The 18167-nt window shown below is 38.8% G+C and overlaps 3 protein-coding genes across 3 annotated transcripts; all 3 read left to right on the top strand.

The window, feature by feature from the left end:
• Window positions 1-796: 796 nt before the first annotated feature.
• LOC148293211 (uncharacterized) lies at window positions 797-3779 on the top strand. The gene is made up of 3 exons (XM_088244623.1): window positions 797-814; window positions 2315-3136; window positions 3237-3779. The coding sequence occupies exons 1-3, from the start codon at window positions 797-799 to the stop codon at window positions 3777-3779; spliced, it is 1383 nt and encodes a 460-aa protein (XP_088100749.1).
• Window positions 3780-14024: 10245 nt separating this feature from the next.
• Window positions 14025-16055, top strand: LOC110756171 (uncharacterized). The gene is made up of 5 exons (XM_021957563.2): window positions 14025-14161; window positions 14937-15034; window positions 15121-15534; window positions 15621-15679; window positions 15763-16055. Exons 2-5 carry the CDS (start codon window positions 14977-14979, stop codon window positions 15922-15924), a joined length of 693 nt encoding a protein of 230 aa, XP_021813255.1. The 5' UTR covers window positions 14025-14161; window positions 14937-14976; the 3' UTR covers window positions 15925-16055.
• A 199-nt stretch (window positions 16056-16254) lies between these two features.
• On the top strand, window positions 16255-17458 carry LOC110756173 (uncharacterized). Its single transcript, XM_021957569.2, has 3 exons — window positions 16255-16909; window positions 16990-17045; window positions 17138-17458. Exons 1-3 carry the CDS (start codon window positions 16561-16563, stop codon window positions 17303-17305), a joined length of 573 nt encoding a protein of 190 aa, XP_021813261.2. The 5' UTR covers window positions 16255-16560; the 3' UTR covers window positions 17306-17458.
• Window positions 17459-18167: the final 709 nt, after the last annotated feature.

The raw sequence follows: 18167 nt of genomic DNA on the forward strand, positions 1-18167 counted from the left end.
TACATTCGAACTTACATTGGAAGCTTGATCGATACAATATTTTCTTTTTTTGCACAAGACTTAATCGATGAATCAGTTTTTATAATAGAAATTTAGTTATATACCCAATCTTAGACTTAGTTTGATAAAGAAACCCTATACCATTTAAAAACTATAAACACAAAAAAAAAAAAAACCAAAAATCGACAGCTGTTAATTTTTTCAATTTAATAGCTGTTTTTTAGTTTATTTGTGTTTGTTAAATACCTATATTGCCCTTGAACTATGGATTTGAGAGAGAAAAATCAAATTTGCCCAGATCTGTCAAAAAACAAAAAAACCAAATTTGCCAAAAAACCAAATCAGATTTATTTTCTCCTTTGCTTTCTCTGGTGTTGGAGCAAGAGGAGCTTCCATTGAAGCTCAATCTCATGTCCAACTATATTCTTCATCTTTAATCTATAATTTTCAATATTTTACCTTCAATTTCTTGTTCTAAAATTGTGCTTCTATTGATATATATTTTTTTCGGGATTGTTCAAGACCTCGAATGAACCTATATCATATGCTCTCAGCTCTACTCCTCATCTTCGAGCTCTACTCCTCTTTCGCCACGTCGTCGTCGTCGTCGTTGTCTCGTCATCATCATTGTCGTCGTCGTCGTCGTCGTTTGGTTTGGACTTGAGATTTTTGATCTTTTGCTTCAATTATGTGTTTTTCTTCGGATTTTAGTTGATTTTCGAAATGTATTTTAAGCTTTGATGATCAATTTATCTTTTGTTACTATTTCAGTTATGGATCTCATTTTTGTTTAACAATGTACTTCTATGACAGAGTATTAATAATGTACTTCTATGACATAATAGTATTAAAAATCTGGGTTCGGCTTGTTTTGAGTTGGTCTGGTTTGTTCTTTCTTCATCTTTTCTTTGGTTGACATGTATTAGAAATAGCAACATGACAAGCATTAATCAACATGACAGTAAACTAGCAGTGTTATTACCCTATACTGGAACATCACAACCATTAATCAACATGACAGTAAACTAGCAATGTTATTACCCTAGACTGGAACATTACATGGGTAGACATGCATTAGAAATAGGCTGTCATAGGAAACTAGCAATGTTATTACCCTATACTGGAACATTACAGGGGTAGACATGCATTAGAAATAGGATGTCATAAGAAACGGGCAGTGTTATTACCCTATACTGGAACATTACATCCATTAATCAACATGACAGTAAACTAGCAGTGTTATTACCATAGATTGGAACATTACAACCATTAATAATGTGTGGAACATTATAGTCATTAATCAACATGACACGTAAATGAAGCTATGGTTTTCAAGACGTTTTGTTTGTATTGAATTGTTTGGGTTTGTTTATAAAATTGGGATGTGCTTGTTTTGGGTGCTATTTTAGTTTTTTGTGTTGGGCTTCTTTTTTAAGTTGATCAATGGCAGTCATGTAATTTATAAGAACTTAAGCACCAATTTCTTATGTAGTAAATGAGTTTTGGGTGTGTTTCTAAAGTGCATTCCATGTGCGGGTGTTTAATAATTTCAACCCCTATTTTGGGTATATTAGTGAAGCTCCCTTTTTATAAAAGACTGGAGTTCTCTAAAAAAATCAAGAAAATAAACAGATTTGGTTGTGGAGTCGTAATTTTTTTATTTATGAATTTGATGATCTTATATACTTGGATTGGTGGGGACTGGAAGAATCTCTCAAAAAAGGACTTTTTATATATATATATATAAAAAAGCAAAATCTCTTTAATACTAGAGGAGTTTCCTCTAGCTGGGTCTCTAGTTTTTCTCATGTATTCACTTTCACTTTCAGCAAAGAGGTTTCAAGCAATCCTTGGCAGCTCAGCTCGCTTCTCACCCTAGTTACACAGTCCTCTTTTTTAGGAAGAATAAGATAAATCTAACCTTCATTTTCAAGTTTCAGTCTTTCCAGTGGACAAGTGAGTTTCCCTCTTACTTAAGTAAGCTCCCATTGACTGTAATTTATTATTCTTAGGCGAAGGGGAAGAACAAGCATCGAAACTGTAATAGGAAATAGGAACTTTTGTTTTTCCCCGGTCCAAAACGACGTCGTTTTGGCCAAGGATTTTAATATATATATATATATATATATATATGGGGAATGCTAGCAACCTTCTCTCTAACCTTCTCCTTTGGACCTTCTCCCTTTGTTACTTGACACATGTCACTCTCCTTACACATAAAACAATGCTATTAATTACCAAAAAACCAATAATTATATTTCCATGTTTGCCCTTGGTTGAAGCTAAATGGTCTTCTATTTGCTTTATCTTTTAGAAGGGGCCTACCTTTTCAACTCTCAACCACAAAAGCTACAGCATCTTCTTCAGCTTCTCTCGCTCCAAGTCTTGGTCAAAGGTATGGGTTTTTTCATTTCAATGTATTATTGTGCTGAAAATTTATATCTTTTGGAAGTATTTTCTTAGAGAAGAAGCAGCAACCCATGCAGATTTTAAGACATTACACAAAGAGCCTACTTTAAAATCTCCATCACCTTTTGAGAAGCAAATGTCAGTTATTTACACACATGAAATTTTTAGGAAGTTTCAACTACAAGTTTTAAGAGTATCGGCATGTTATCCTATAAAAGAAAAGGAGGAAAGTATGAAAAATACTTTTAAAGTTCAAGATTTTGAAAAGAAGCATGATTTTGTGGTTGTCTTTGATGGAAGAAAATGTGAAGTCTATTGTGTATGTCGGTTGTTTGAATATAGTGGGTTTCTTTGTAGGCATGCAATGGTTGTGCTGCAATCTTCTGGTGTTTTTAGAATTCCAAGTCATTACATATTAAAACGATGGACAAAAGATGCAAGGAATGGATACACCAGTAGACATATGTCAAAACAAGTTGACCCCAAAAAACAGCATTTCAATGACTTGTTTCGAAAAGCCAATAAATTGATTGAAGAGGGGTCATTATCTCAAGAGAGTTATGATATTGTAAATCATGCATTGGAGGAAGCCTTGAAACAATGTGCAAGCATAAATCATTCTCTTAATGGCACATCATATGATTTCAACAGCGTTGATAAAGAGAATGTTAATAATAATGTGTTGTGTGATATCAATGTGCTTGATCCAAGAGTCTCAAATACAAATGCAAATTATATGATGAGAGAGAGTGAAGGGAGACACCGGGGTGGGGAGGAGCGTGAGACACACCCCTAGTTTCTTCAGGATTTAGGCTAAAATCTTCCAGGTACAGATCGACGATTTATCATATGGGGGCGCTATATTGATCAGAGAGAGCTTCAAAGACAGAGTCTCCAACTTATCTGTCGAATTGGGATGTGCACGGTGGATAGTAAAACAGCTACGCGATTTTGGGGGTTCGAAGGAACAGCGATCCTTCCGAATGTTCAGAGGTGATTCCTACCAGCTGTGGATGGAGAAGGACAGCAATAAGAATGGGCGTTTTCTGCGGCTATCCAAATGCTTGCATGGGGGTCTCTCAATGGTTATAATCCCACAAGGTCCAGGTGGGCTGGGGTGGAGAAAGTTGGAGGAAAGTCTAGCGGTAATTCTATTCGGAGAAAAGAAAATCGATGATCAGATTCAGAGGGGGGAGGAACAGACTAAGCAGCATGTCAGGGTTACTTCCACAGACAAGACTTACAAGGAGGCAGTACAAGAGACAGAGGTTTTTAGAGTGGAAAAAGAAAAGGCCGGAGCTCGTGTAGATCTTTTTAGATCGACTATACCGTGCATGGAGGTGACGAACAAATGTGGAAGTGGGTGGTAGTCTGTGAGAGAGAAGTAGTGCATCAAACATGGAAGGACATTGAAAATGCTTTGAGCAAATGGCTCCTGTCCAAAGTAGATTTAATTCCTTTCCAAAATAACAGAGCTTTCTTTGCATGTAAAAACAAAGAGGAGGCAACAAGGGTTGGGAAAATAAGTAGACTGAAGATGGAGGGGCAATCAGAGGTGTTACTACGGGGCTGGGAGCAAAGTCTGAGAAACAACACAACAAAGGTGGTAAGCTATGGGGGCTGGATTGCAGTAAAAGGGCTTCCGATACATTGGTGGTCCAAAAAATACTTTGAACGAATTGGTGAGGTGTGTGGGGGCCTGTTGAAGGTAAGCTGGAACACAGAGAGGCTCAAATATCTTTTTGAAGCCAAATTGAAAGTCAGGAGAAATTCGTCCGGATTCCTGCCGGAAATAATCAAGTTATCAGAAGGAAATGAGGTTTACTACGTTCAGATCAGATCAATTTTGCCTGCAATAAGACCAACCCAGTCAGATCGTAGATTCCAAGAGGATTATAATCCGGCAGACTTTACTCCGACGATGACTGGGGCCGTAACAAGTTGCCCGGAGGAACAGCAGACAAAGGAAGATGGGCCAGGGCTAATGGGCGCCAGGTTAGGTGGCAGACAGGTTGGAAAAAGGAACGTTCGTGGGAATGTTGATTCCCATATCATGCGGATACCGTCGGGTCTGTGTGACAGAGGCATGGGTGTCTTCACACTTGACGAGCAGCCGCGTGCAATTTTAAATGAGATTGTGAACGTGGGAGTTAAGGAAGTAGGACCGAGCAAAGGCGATAAAATGAGCTCAAGTGGTTCTGTACTTGGGCCCAGAGAAAATTTCACTAAAACCCAAAGACGGGGAAGGCCTGCGGACCTGAACCACCGTTCGAAAAAGGGGGAAAAGGCTATGGGAACCCAAGATTACTTGATGCTGCCAACAAATAGGCCCACCCGCCAAAGTGATTTTGGAGTGGGCGTGACAAGCAAGTGGACAGATTTAAAGTCTCCCATATCTGAACCAAATTTCTTTACTAGATTTGGGCAGAATATTAAAAAAGGAAGGGGAATTTTACGTGTCTCTCCCTCAAATTTTGGGAACCAACGTGGAGAGGATAAGGATGGGGGGACAAAAAAGCAAAAGAAAGGAAAAGTAAGTCTTGGGCAGGGCCTCTCTGACATGGAGTCCGCAGAAGAGTCTTTGCAGGAAGAGGAGTCCGATGAAGAGAAGTTAGGCTTCATCGCTGGAAACCAGCAACGAAAATGTGAATTACAGGAGACTGAACCTCTGATCCTGGAGGCTCATTCAAGTACCCAGGAGTTAGAGGCCATGTTGGATATTGGATCAGACCCAGAGATGGATTACGGAACTGGAAAGGAGAGCACGGAAGACACGTCAAGCTCGAAGTTGGAATCTGAAGATGAAGAGACGGAGGTTCAGGAGGAATTGGGAGAAGGATTATTAGGGGAGTACTACTTGGAAGGGCTATTTGGTCAGCAGGATGGCCAAATTGAGGGGTTCCATGGGGCAGCTCAGATTTCTATCTCTCCTTCTGAAGATGTTAGGGAAGAGAACGAAGATGAGCCCGGACCGGGGATAAACATTATGGAGAACGAAAAGGAAAGGGCCAAAGCTCAAGACGAGAACACAAACAAGCAGGATCGTAAAGGTAATCTGGGAATCTGGGAGAGTTCTTTAGACAACTTGGATTTAAGCTTAGTGCTTGAGGACAGCCGTGCAGAGGACATCCAAAGTGGGAAAAAAGGCACCCAAAAAAAAAGGGAGTAGAGAACTGGAAAATCTGAAGTTCGGGGTGAGCTACGAGAGAAAACGGGGCGACGAAAAAGAGGGCAGTAATCCAGTGATCCAATGAAGATTGTAAGTTGGAACGTCAGGGGCTTGGGGGATAGGAAAAAAAGAGCAGTGATTAAGAAGGTGTTAAAGAAGTGTGGTGCAGATATTGTAATGCTACAGGAAAAAAAGAAGATGTTAATCGACCGAAAATTAATCGGAAATATTTGGGGATCGAAATTTAGGGAGTGGATTTGTCTTCCCTCGATTGGCTCCTCTGGAGGAATTTTAATCATGTGGAACTCAAAAGCTATCAAGGTGAAAGAGTCATTACTGGGCTCCTACATAGTTTCTATTAATTGTGCGGACACAGAAGGAAAAGAGTGGTGGCTAACAGGGGTGTATGGCCCAAACGGCTCAAGAGAAAGGTCTTTGTTGTGGGAAGAATTAGCTGATTTATACGGATTATGTGATCCGAACTGGTGTATTGGGGGGGACTTTAATATCACCAGATTTCCTTCTGAAAAATCTAACGGGGGTAGATTCACAAGAAGCATGAGAGTGTTCAATGATTTCATAAGGGAGACACATCTGTGTGATCCAGATTTGCATAATGCTGGGTTTACTTGGTCAAATATGAGGGAGAATGCGATCTTAAGAAGACTAGACAGATTCTTGTTCACTCATGACTGGGAGGTTTTGTTTCCTCATGTCAGACAAGAGGCTCTTCCAAAGGTAACCTCTGATCATTGTCCTATTCTTCTGGACTTGAAGGCAAAAAAATGGGGGCCGGTGCCTTTTAAATTTGAGAATTTATGGCTGAAGCAGCAAGCTTTCAGGGGGAAGTTCAAAAATTGGTGGGAGGAAGAACGTCAAGAAGGATGGGAAGGTTTCAAGTTTATGAAGAAATTAAAGGCTGTGAAAGGCAAAGTGAAGGATTGGAGTAAAGAAACTAGTAGAGATATCGTTGTGGAAATTAAAGAAGTAGAGGATCGGATTAAGGAGTTAGACTCTTGGGAAGAGAGAGGTCAGCTATCTCATGACAGAAGACAGGAAAGAGCTCAACTGAGACTTCGTATTGAGGAATTAGCTTTCAAAGAAGAAATAATGTGGAGACAAAGAGCAAAGGTAGCGTGGGCAAAAGATGGGGATACAAACACAAAATTCTTTCACAGAATTGTAAACTGGAGAAGAAAGCGTAATCTGATTGAAAAACTGGAGTTGGCGGATGGGTCCATTACGGGAGACGAAGGCCGAATTGAACAAGAAATGGTTGAGTACTTTAAACTTTTATACTCAAGTGAGAGCCGGGAGAGGCCTAGCTTAGAGGGATTGGACTGGGGTGCTCTGGAGGAGAGGAGAGCTTCTCAGTTGGAAAGACCTTTCGAAGAAGAGGAAATTAGAAGAGCCGTTTTTTATTGTGGACAAGATAAGTCCCCAGGCCCTGATGGTTTTACCTTAGCCTGTTTTCAACACTGTTGGTCGACACTAAAAGGCGATCTTGTGAAGGTTTTCGCGGAGTTTTATGAATCTGGTATTGTGAATAGGAATACAAACGAAACCTACATTTGCCTGATACCTAAAAAAGTTGATGCAATTAAAGTGGGAGACTTTAGACCTGTTAGTCTGGTTTCAAGCCTGTACAAAGTAATTGCAAAGGTGTTGGCAGCGCGGTTGAGAGAGGTGCTGGGGGACACTATATCTCAATCGCAAGGGGCGTTTGTAAAAAAGAGGCAGATCTTAGATGCAGTCCTGATCGCTAATGAGGTGGTAGAAGAAACTAGGAAGAAGAAGAAAAAGGGTTTTGTATTCAAGATCGATTTCGAGAAAGCATACGACTACGTCGATTGGGATTTTCTAGATTATGTGCTAGAAAGAAAGGGCTTCGGTCTGATATGGCGAAAATGGATAAAAGGTTGCTTACAATCTGCAAACTTTTCAGTGTTGATAAATGGAAGACCAAGGGGAAAGTTTGGAGCCTCTAGGGGAATTCGTCAAGGTGATCCTCTATCTCCTTTCCTTTTTACTTTGGTTGCAGACACTCTGAGCAGGTTGTGTATGAAGGCCAGAGAAAGGGGTTTGGTGGAGGGATTGGCCGTCGGAAGAGAGAGGGTGATGGTTTCTCACCTTCAATTTGCTGATGACACGATTTTCTTCCTATCTGACAAGGATGGAAATCTTCGTAACCTTTTAAACATTCTGGAGTTTTTCAATTCTTGTTCTGGCCTGAAAATAAATTTAAGGAAATGCTCAATTGTCGGAATCAATGCTGAGGATAACGATCTTAACAACCTGGCCGAGGTGGTGGGCTGTGGCACGGGAAGCTGGCCCCTGAATTATCTAGGGTTGCCTCTTGGGAGAAAACCTAGGACCCTTCCTTTCTGGACCCCAGTTATTGAGAGGGTGACTCGTAGATTGGAAGGTTGGAGCAAGGCATTACTTTCCCGGGGTGGAAGACTGATAAGCTCATAATTTCATACATATACATGCCCTATTTACTTACTTCTTTTGCTTAGTTTCTTAGATTTCTAAGTTATTTGCCTCCCTTTGTGTGTTTTGTAGGCAAATAGAGCAAGAGAGCATAATCCATGCAATTCAAGCATGTTAAGGCCTAATTTGGATGAATGGATGAAGAGCTTAAAGACAAACTCATTTTGGCTATAGCCCCCTCCCAGTCCAGTTCCGTAGGTCACATTGTAATATTTGTTTCAGCAACCTACACAGCTCGGATGAGGCCGCATTCTTCATGAAAGTTGTTCCAATGGGTGTGTACTATAACATATCCAAAATTCAGCCCCATTGGATAAATCTGGAGTCCGTTACCTAGCAAACACAGAACCATGCTCAGGATGGATCTTATCAGCGCGGAAAATGAGTTAGCAATTTGTTTCGACCTTAACTTCCTCCTCCGACCTTGGATTGGCCCAAATGATATATGGCTGGAAAGAAGACATTCTGAACTTCAAGTTTGAGTGCTTAAAGTCTTAATTTGCTTAAGGGAAGCCCAAGTTGTAAGCCCTTGAAGTTGCTGGTCATGCTGACCTCAGCATGTGCTGGTTGGATGCTTGGTCATGGTGAGCTAGGTATGAGCTATCATTTCTGGTTGGAAGCTTGGTCATGGTGACATGAAGATGAGCTAGGGCTGCTGGTGGGATCTATTGGTGAAGTGCATCAACCAATTCAAGATTTTCTAATACAAGTGCATCACCCAATTTAGATTTTCTAATACAAGTGCATCAACCATTTCAGATTTTATAAAACAAGTGTTGTATGCATTAGCCATATTGAATTCAGATTTTCACTTCCCCTAGGCCTATAAATAGGGAGGTTCTCTAAGCTTGTAAACACACCCCAAGGGGGGGAGCTCTCAAACACTTCTCTAGAGCTCCCTTCCCTTCTCTTCCTCAAATTCTCTTAGTTTCATTTTCTAGTTTTCAATTGTAGTAATGAAATATTTGTGCTGAAATTCTCCTTAAGTTTTTCTTAGTTCCACTTTACTTTTCATTATGTAAATTCTTTTCTTTAGTTTCAAGTTTGATTAGTTTCCAAGTTTCAATTATGGTTTTTGTTCTTATTCATTATGCTTATAAGTTAATATGCTAGTTTGAATGATTGATCACCATTTAGGCTTGCATGTTAGCTATCTTGGTTTGAATTAAGAGTATACACCATGCTTTAATTCGAATTGAACTATGAATAGGAAGAGTATGTATGGACATTCGACAACAGGGATTAGATACATGCTTGGTTGTTTAAAATGTTCTTCTATGCTTAATGGGTTCCTAATGCTTAATTTTAGGTTAGACAACAAATGATCAAATTAGGGAATTAGGAACACAAGGTTATGATCAAACACCATGGCTTAATCATACTTTAGCTAGAATCAATCCGTTAATCTAATTGAACTTGGGAACTTATTTGCTTGAGTTATTTCTTCCTTGTTTTATTTATTTCCTTTCTTTTTCATTTCTGTTTTGTGTAGGGAAAATGAATTGGATCATTCAATCACCAATCCCTGTGGAATCGACCTCGCACTTACATACGCTAAACTACCAACGGTTCGTGCACTTGCGAGTATCACAAGTTGAGGATGCAGCTGAATCCATTTTGGTGCAGCTGAAATCCACACAACAAAGACTGACATTAATCCAAGCAGTGTTGAGTAGTTTACCAACTTACTACCTGTCACTCTTCCGAATGCCTGCTACGGTGGCAAAGTGTCTGGAGAAATTAATGAGGAACTTCCTTTGGGAGGGTGTGGAGGAAGGCAGGAAAGATCATTTGATAAAGTGGGAGGTTGTGTCCTTACCAAAAGAATACGGTGGCCTTGGGATAGGAAACCTGAGGAAACGCAATCAGGCCCTTCTTGGGAAGTGGCTATGGCAGTTCCAAAAGGAAAACAATACTCTGTGGTACAAAGTGATAAAGAGTAAGTACGGGTTGCAGATGAATGGATGGGATTCTAAAGCTATTTCAAAAGGGTCTAGTCGTTGTCCTTGGACAGATATTAGTAAAGGACTGGGGTCTTTTGTGCCTTGCTGTCGTATCACGGTGGGTAATGGTGAGAGAGTAAGATTTTGGGAAGATGTGTGGCTGGGAGATACAACCTTGGGGGACAGCTTCCCTCGCCTTCTCAGTATCTCTCGTAAGCAGAAGGTCAAAATTGCAGCTTTTTGCATCGACATGAACACTCAACCGATCAGTTGGGATTTTGGGTTTCGCAGGAACCTAGGGGATGAGGAAATTGAAGACTTGGCTGCGTTGCTTGTAAGATTGGAAAATGCTAGGCTGAGTCAAAACGGAATTGACACCAGAGTTTGGGATCTTGAGCCTTCAGGTCATTTCTCTTGTAAATCTTACTCTAGACACCTGATGGTTATTCTCCAACCACCTCGTGTAGATTCTTTTCCTATAATCTGGAAAGCTAAAGCTCCCCCTAAGGTTAGGCTCTTAGCTTGGCTCATTACTCATGGCAGAATCAATACTTGCGACTTGCTTCAAAGAAAAAGACCGGGGTGGTGCTTATTCCCTAATCGGTGTGTAATGTGCAAAAAAGATAATGAGACCGTGGACCACCTGTTTTTGTTGTGCCCTATTGCCTCGGCTATTTGGGCTAAATTTTTTAAGGAGGCAGGGCTATCGTGGGGAAGCTTCACTTCTTGCAGGGACATTCTTGTTCTAGACTGAATTTTTTTGGTCACAATAGAAAGGGTTTAGTGCTGGGTAATTGTGTCATAATGGCAATTGTCTGGGTAATCTGGGGGGAGAGGAATAGGAGAATTTTTGAGGATGCGGCTGGTGATGAGGTGGAGCAGCTTTGGGACCGCATCCGTGCCTGGACCTCACTCTGGGGTTCTGTCACAACGGAGTTTAGGGAGGTTGGGTTTCAGCTTCTCCACCTTGACTGGAAAGCAGCTGTGTTGTAGGGTAGAGGTTTTTAGTTTTTCCTTTTTGGTGGCCACCTTGGCCATTTTGTTCTGTGTTCGTTCTTTCCTTTTTGAATGTTAAAGTCTCTTCTCAAAAAAAAGAGTCTCAAATACAAAAGGAGCCCTAAAAAGGGTGAAGAATCAGAACTCCAATGGTAAAAAATATAACAAGAAGCCAAAGAAGGTATGCTCTAAATTTTTTTCCTGTACATAAGGCATATATTGATCTACTTCCTCATATTGTCATTGCCTATCTATTAAATATACTTTTCATCTTTTTTCGTAGGCACAAGCAAACTTGGACTATCTAATGATGGGATGGAAAGCTCCTTGCCAAGAGATGTACAATATTTCAGTTTTCTTTTGGAATTACCTTTAGGTGCATATATAACATATACATGTCAAGGTGTTTTTTTTTATGTTATAGGAACAAACACACACAAGGAATGATGCTTCTGATAACTACAAGGATACTCATGAATGCTTGCAACAAATAGTAAGTATACCATAGGTGATACACAAATTCTTCTTTTCAACACTTAATAATCATAACCTTTTATTGAATTTTATCACTTATGAATCAATCTTGTTTTTCTTTGATATGTCCCCTGATATGTTATAGGATGAATATGAGACTCTTGAAGGGCATAATGGAATGAAGTAATTAAATATGGACTGGATGGTAGTTAATATTGTCATATATGATTTATTTGTGTTTATTACTAATATATTTGTATTAATTAAGGTGCATATCTACTATATGTAACAGGGAAATTATAATTTGTGGACCTCAGACATGCATGAATATTTTGTTGGTCAAGCTACACAAGATGGTATTGTTATAAGAACTTTTTCTTTTTATTTATTTATAGAATTTTTTATATATTTATAAGAACTTTGTTTATGCTTGTTTGACCAATTGAATTTTGTGGTAATAGGAACAGTTGATACATATTAGAGAAGATTTGCATATGAAGTTTGGGAAGATGAGTGGTGAAGTGAAGTCGTATACCTTTGAACAAGAGAAGTGAAGTGAAGTCTAGAGAGATTAATCATCTTTTGTTTCTACTACTACTCTGGAAATTTTTTGGGAAGACGTTAATATTGGACAAAGATTTCACTATTTGGTGTTTTGTAACCATTGCTAATATTAAAATGTGTTGTTTTGTTTCTATTCAGATTTTGGGGATATTTTGGTTTATTTAGTAGTATAAACCAAGCAATTTCCTTTGAAAAAAAAAAATTAGTCTGTAAACTCTGTACCATTGGGGTGCTTACAGATTTGAAGGATTTTTTTTATTTTTTATTTTTAATATCTAAACTCTGTGTTTAAAAAAAAACTGACTTTAAAAGAAAAATTAATAAGATGGTAAGAAAGTTGTGAATTTTTTTGGGATAAATTGAATACATTTAATAAGGGCAAACTTGGAAAGCAAAAGTTAGCTTCTATAATATATTAATGACATTGTTATAAGTGTAAGGGGAATGACACATGTCAAGCAACAAAGGGAGAAGATCCAAAGGAGAAGGTTAGAGAGAAGGTTGCTAGCATTCCCCTATATATATATAAGCGCACACAGCACAACGTAGCTGCTCAACAAAGAAAAGCAAGCCTATGAGGTCTTTTGTCGACTATGTGGAGTGCACAACCAGACTGAGCGAAGGTGCAACTTTCCCACACCTGCAACACTTTCTCATTCGAGGGGAGGTGTAGTTGTACCTCCTTACACCTCTGTAGGTCCGCCACTGCTCCTCTCTCTCCCAAGTTCTCAACCTCCTTGCGTTTTCTACTTGTTTTGGGCTTGGCCCGACCTTGACAATATTAAATAAAAATATATGTACTTCAAGTTTAGCAAGTTATACAGTTTCTTATATGCTGAGTTTCAAACCCACCCCTCTTATCGATTGAGCCAATTTTGATTTGTTCTAATTAGGGGTGGGCATTCAAAGTGGAAAACCGAAAAACATAGCTGAATTGGGCTGAGAAAAAATCAAACCGGACCAGTTTGGTTAAGTTATGATTCTTGTATTGAAAACATCAAATCGACTGTGTATTTTTTAATAAAATATTTAAGCCCAATAAATTTCTAAGCCCATAACTAATCTTTCTCCAAGTCCAACTCCAAATCACCTCTCTTTTCTAGGAAAATTGGCCCATTTATGAATTTTTAAGCCTTAAAAAATTACATTTTAGTTGGGTTTGTAAAAAAAATTGAAAAAAAAAGTTCCGGTTCAAACTAGACCAAATTGGTTTTATAATTTTTTTTCATCAAAACAAGAACAAACGAATAGTGTCAGTTCCGGTTCCGATTTGGGGTGAGAATCGGACCTGTGACCACCCCTAGTTCTAATGTTTCTTGGGGATAGTAATAGCTTTCATTCCAAGGTTTCATAATGCCTACATTGAGCCATCATCATTTGGTCCACTAGCTTGAGGCCCGATGTAAGCCCATCCAGTGCGGTGGGCTAAAACTCAACCGGTCATAATATATTGGGTGGCCCGACCTGATATTACATAAAGTTGGCCTTGGGTTAAGGTTTATGAGCTCGAGCTTGGCCAGAGATCTGGACCAATAGAGGGCAAAGAGGTCTGACCGTTTGGACTTGCTCAAACCCGCTCCAATATGTGTTATGTGGTTTTATGCGGTATGTGTACTATATGTAATTATATTAGGGGGAATCAAATCTAGGACTCAGACTGCATGCATAAATGTTCTTAACCACTTGTTACAAGCCGTTTATAAAACTCATGTTAGTTTAAATGTGTGTAATAATTAACATAATATTATACTCATTATATAATCGTATGTTTAATGAATAAATTTGATTTAAAGTTAAGAGGCAATAAACAGAAAAAAACTGGGGTACTAAACAGAAAAAACAATTGCGGTGGGGATTCAAAGTGTCTAAATCGGACGGATGAACATGAAAATGTCATTTTGGTAATTAGGTGTTGAAAATAGGGGTATTAACGTAAAAACAACATGAAGTTACCGTTGGAATCCCATCCGTCTATATGGCCGACCTCTCTGTTCTCAAATTTAAAAAACGCATTTCTCTGTTGTGATATTACTCTGCGCTTATTCTGCGAACGAAACTACTTGTAATCTGCCTTCTTCATTTTCACTTCAGCCCTCTGCCTCTGTTCTGACAGGTATAATTTCGCCATCTTTTCATTTCTGATTTGTTTGTTAACTTGGGTTTTATTTTTGGGTTCTTTTTTAATCAACGATTTAGGATTTAAATTTAGGGTTTAATTTAGGGTTCGAGTTATGTCTGAGATGATATAGAATATACTTCGTTTACTTAATCTTGTAAAATTTTTAGTTTCGGTTACGAAATGGAAGAAGAATCTTTCTGTAGGGGTAAACAATTTGCAATTTGCAGAAAGATAGGGAAGGAGGACTTCGGATGTGAAGTTTAATTTCTGATTAATTTCATTTTAACAATTTTTTTAAAGAATATATTGTAACTAATTAATTATGATTACAGTGGAATGTTTCTTTGTCGGTCTTTCTTTCTTTAATATTTAAAGACACCCAATTTGTGGGGGGCAGGCAAGGCTTAACCCTAAGTAAGGGAGGATTTTAGGGATTTGATGATGATTCGGTGACTGGGGAAGATAGATATGAAATTCTTGTGGGATTGGAAGTTGAATATTAGGATCAAGATGACCCAGAAGTGTATTTCTTGTCATGGGGGTCTGGTGTGTATGATGTCCTAGTTCTTGGGGTATCCAATCTAATTTCTTGAGTGTTCTTGACAAAAAAATTGTTGCTCAATCGTGATTAATGTTTATTTTTCTAGCCAAGAATGTCAAATTCTGATCTTAGGCATATTATAATCAGTGATTGATTGCATCTTGCACCCTCAATTGAATATGAAGAGATATGCTAAATTCCTGCATTCTTTTTCTGCTGTTTCTACAGTTTTCAGAAGATTAATTTGAATTGACTACAAGAAAGCACAATGGCATCAACAATTGGTCATTTGTTTCAAGATCAGAATCTCATTGTTCACTCTCATGGTACTCAAATCTAGCGCTGCTTTTCTTTAAAGTCTAAAATTGTTGTTCTGCTAGTTTGGTCTAACCCTTATAATATCTTATGACAGGAGCTTCTCTTGGGGGGAAAGGTGATACCTTCAGAAAACAAAGGAAAGGGGAGCTTGGTGCAAGGAAACCACTTGGTGATCTATCAAATTCGGGGAAGCCTGCTCTCACCCAGGCGTCAAAAAAGCAGGTTTCCAAGGAAATGGTTCATGATGCAAGCAATAAGAAAGCCTTTTCTAAGGCCTCGGATAAGGTTCAGACCCGTAGCAGGAAGGCTCTATCAGACATTTCAAACTCACAGGCACCACTTGTGCAGAAGAAGCACAACATGAAGCTGAGTGTTGTGGCGGAGGAGGCTATTTGTCCAGGTGCTATTGCAGAGGAACGATTTCTGCACAATCATGAAGAATGCATTAAAGCACAAACCCAGTCTATGGACATGGATCATTTTCTGATGACACTTGGATTACATAAGGGTATGTTACTTTTAAAATAGTTGAATTTCTTGATATCAGTGATTTCTCGACATTTTAATTCATTAGTTAATTCATTTTTTGTTCAGATTCTTGCAAGAATCTTGCATCTCCCTGGGCAGCACCTGCATCGTCAAGTCAATTTGAGGTAACTTTTGATTCCCCTTTTTCTTTTTCTGCAATCACTTTGTCAGTTTAGATCTTTCGTGATGATACCATTTTGTTTGCCAGCCGGAGTCTCCCCCGAGGTATTTGGAGTTGGAAGAGATGAATGAGCTTGAACCATCCTGGCTGTCTGAAAAGCTTGACTCACCACCTTTCTCTCCAAAATCACCGAGTTTCCACACTGTTTCCTCTTTGTTTTCGGAGGATTGTGACTTCCAGTTGATTTAAACACCATAGTTTTCAAGGGATTGATTCCCCTCCAATCTCCAAAAGGCGTATAGTGTGACGGAGCATCAATTTGAACTTGAAATTGATAGTCCCCCTTGCTTCCAGAAGGGTTTTCTTAGCTGTTTTGTTAATTGAGCATTTGGATGTTATTGCTTGTTCCAAGACTACGTAGTTAACGGTGATGAATGTTTGATTCTTTTATTCAACCCACATTGATGATCTGATATATTTTGACGTATCTGAGTGAAAATTTTGAAGCTCTCTGTCTGTTTGGAGTTTGAAGAAAATGTGAAGAAAATTAACACAAAAACCAGACTAGCTAAATATAATAACAAAAAAAAAACTAAACTAAACTAACACAAAAACTAAACTAATTAACCAAAACATTCTTTATTACTTAATTAAAGCTTACAAAAGCTAATCACATACAACAATCATTATTAATTAATTAAAGCAAAAAAAAAAGGATAGGAATGCACGCGAGCCCTTGCCTTTTGTTGTTTTAATTTCATATAACTATTAACTAACGTATGCATGTAACGGGTATGTAGTTCGTAGGAGGGAAAAAAATTTAAAACTCTTCACGCATGAAAAAATTTCTCGAAAAGCTGATGTGATTCAAAGTCTGACAATATTATGTATTTTTTCTTTTCCTTCTTCCCACTCCCTCTCTTCCTCTCTCCTTCTATTTTTTTCCTTGATCATCTTCCTCTCTCCCTCTGTTTCTTTGGCCAACCATGCAGCCATTGCAGGGGTCACATTTCTTCTCCCCAAGCCATGGTTTCTGGTTTGCAGGAGTCAATTGACACCCCTTGCCCCAGTGTGGATCCGCCACCACACGTGCAGAAGAAGCACAACATGAAGCTGAGTGTTGTGGCGGAGGAGGCTATTTGTCCTGGTGCTATTGCAGAGGAACGATTTCTGCACAATCATGAAGAATGCTTTAAAGCACAAACCCGGCCAATTCTGATGACACTTAATCTCGGTAAGGGTATTTTACTTTAAAAATAGTTGAATTTCTTGATATCAATGATTTCTGGACATTTTAATTCATTTTTTGTTCAGTTGGTTGCATGAGTCTTGCTCCCTGGGCAGAACCTGCATCGTCAAGTTCATTTGAGGTAACTTTTGAATTTCCCTTTTACTTTTTCTGCAATCACTTTGTCAGTTTAGATCTTTCGTGACGATACTGTTTGTTTGTCTTTGTTTTCAGCCGGAGTCTCCCCCGAGGTATTCGGATTTGGAAGAGATGTATGAGGATGAACTATCAGTCTACCCTGGCTGTTTGACAACCTTGACTCTTCACCTCCTTTCTCTCCAGAATCACCAAGTTTCCACACTGTTTCCTCTTTGTTTTCGGAGGACTGTGACTTCCAGTTGATGTCAACACCATAGCTTTCAAGAGATTGATTCCCCTCCAATCTCCAAAATACGTATAGTGTGAGGGAGCATAAATTTGAACTTGATTACGCATTTGGATGTTATTGCTTGTTACAAGATTATGCAGTTAACGGTGATGAATGTTTGATTCTTTTGTTCAACCCTCATTGATGATCTGATATATTTTGACGTATCTGAGCGAAAATTTTGAAGCTCTCAAAGCCTGTCTGTCTGTTTGGAGTTTGAAATTTCTGAATTTTAGTCTCATTCTTACTCGTTTGGCTAGAAAATGTTAGCCTTGAAGTTCATGATTCATGAGAACAAAAAGAATATGCAACTTCTAGGTGAAACCTTAATTCATGAATCTCGGTTGTGTGGGTTTCTTTTCTTCCTTCTTCAATGGTGCAGAGTTGTTCTATAAACTATCACCTTTTTTAATTCTCACCAAAAACGAAAAAGAAAAGAAAAAAGAACACCTGTAAAACAATTTTGACAGTGACACGAAGTAAAAGGTAACATTAGTAACATTAGTTGCCCTTTTAAACTAGAGAAAGCATTTCTCAGCACAAGCTACCTCTCTGTTAGGGAGGACCTTTATCAACATCCATGAATGATAAATCTCTTAGCACGGATCGAATTCGACAATCGAAAAAAATTTAAGTAAAAATATGATCACAGAGTTTTGTATTAACCAAATTCGTAAGTTGGAGATAAGTGGACAGCTGACATTATCACAATAGACCTCCTACTACAATTACCATTACCAAGAACCAGAACCCAAAACCATGGAGAGATATAACGCCGGCCAATTTGGACGTGCATTGCATCATTCACACGTGGAACACAACACTTCATGATTTGTT

The sequence above is a fragment of the Prunus avium genome, chromosome 7 (assembly GCF_965620075.1).
Source record: "Prunus avium chromosome 7, drPruAviu1.hap1.1, whole genome shotgun sequence".
Taxonomy (NCBI): domain Eukaryota; kingdom Viridiplantae; phylum Streptophyta; class Magnoliopsida; order Rosales; family Rosaceae; genus Prunus; species Prunus avium.

What these genes read in the sequence shown, in the direction of transcription:
- LOC148293211 (XM_088244623.1), top strand. An exon ending in CAAGAGTCTCAAATACAAAT is followed by an intron (nt 3,137 to 3,236) that starts GCAAATTATATG and finishes AAAATCTTCCAG; the next exon opens with GTACAGATCGACGATTTATC.
- LOC110756171 (XM_021957563.2), top strand. Translation starts at nt 14,977, where the DNA reads ATGGCATCAACAATTGGTCATTTGTTTCAAGATCAGAATCTCATTGTT. An exon ending in TCTCATTGTTCACTCTCATG is followed by an intron (nt 15,035 to 15,120) that starts GTACTCAAATCT and finishes ATCTTATGACAG; the next exon opens with GAGCTTCTCTTGGGGGGAAA. An exon ending in CATCGTCAAGTCAATTTGAG is followed by an intron (nt 15,680 to 15,762) that starts GTAACTTTTGAT and finishes TTTGTTTGCCAG; the next exon opens with CCGGAGTCTCCCCCGAGGTA.
- LOC110756173 (XM_021957569.2), top strand. Translation starts at nt 16,561, where the DNA reads ATGTATTTTTTCTTTTCCTTCTTCCCACTCCCTCTCTTCCTCTCTCCT. An exon ending in TCTGATGACACTTAATCTCG is followed by an intron (nt 16,910 to 16,989) that starts GTAAGGGTATTT and finishes TTTTTTGTTCAG; the next exon opens with TTGGTTGCATGAGTCTTGCT. An exon ending in CATCGTCAAGTTCATTTGAG is followed by an intron (nt 17,046 to 17,137) that starts GTAACTTTTGAA and finishes CTTTGTTTTCAG; the next exon opens with CCGGAGTCTCCCCCGAGGTA.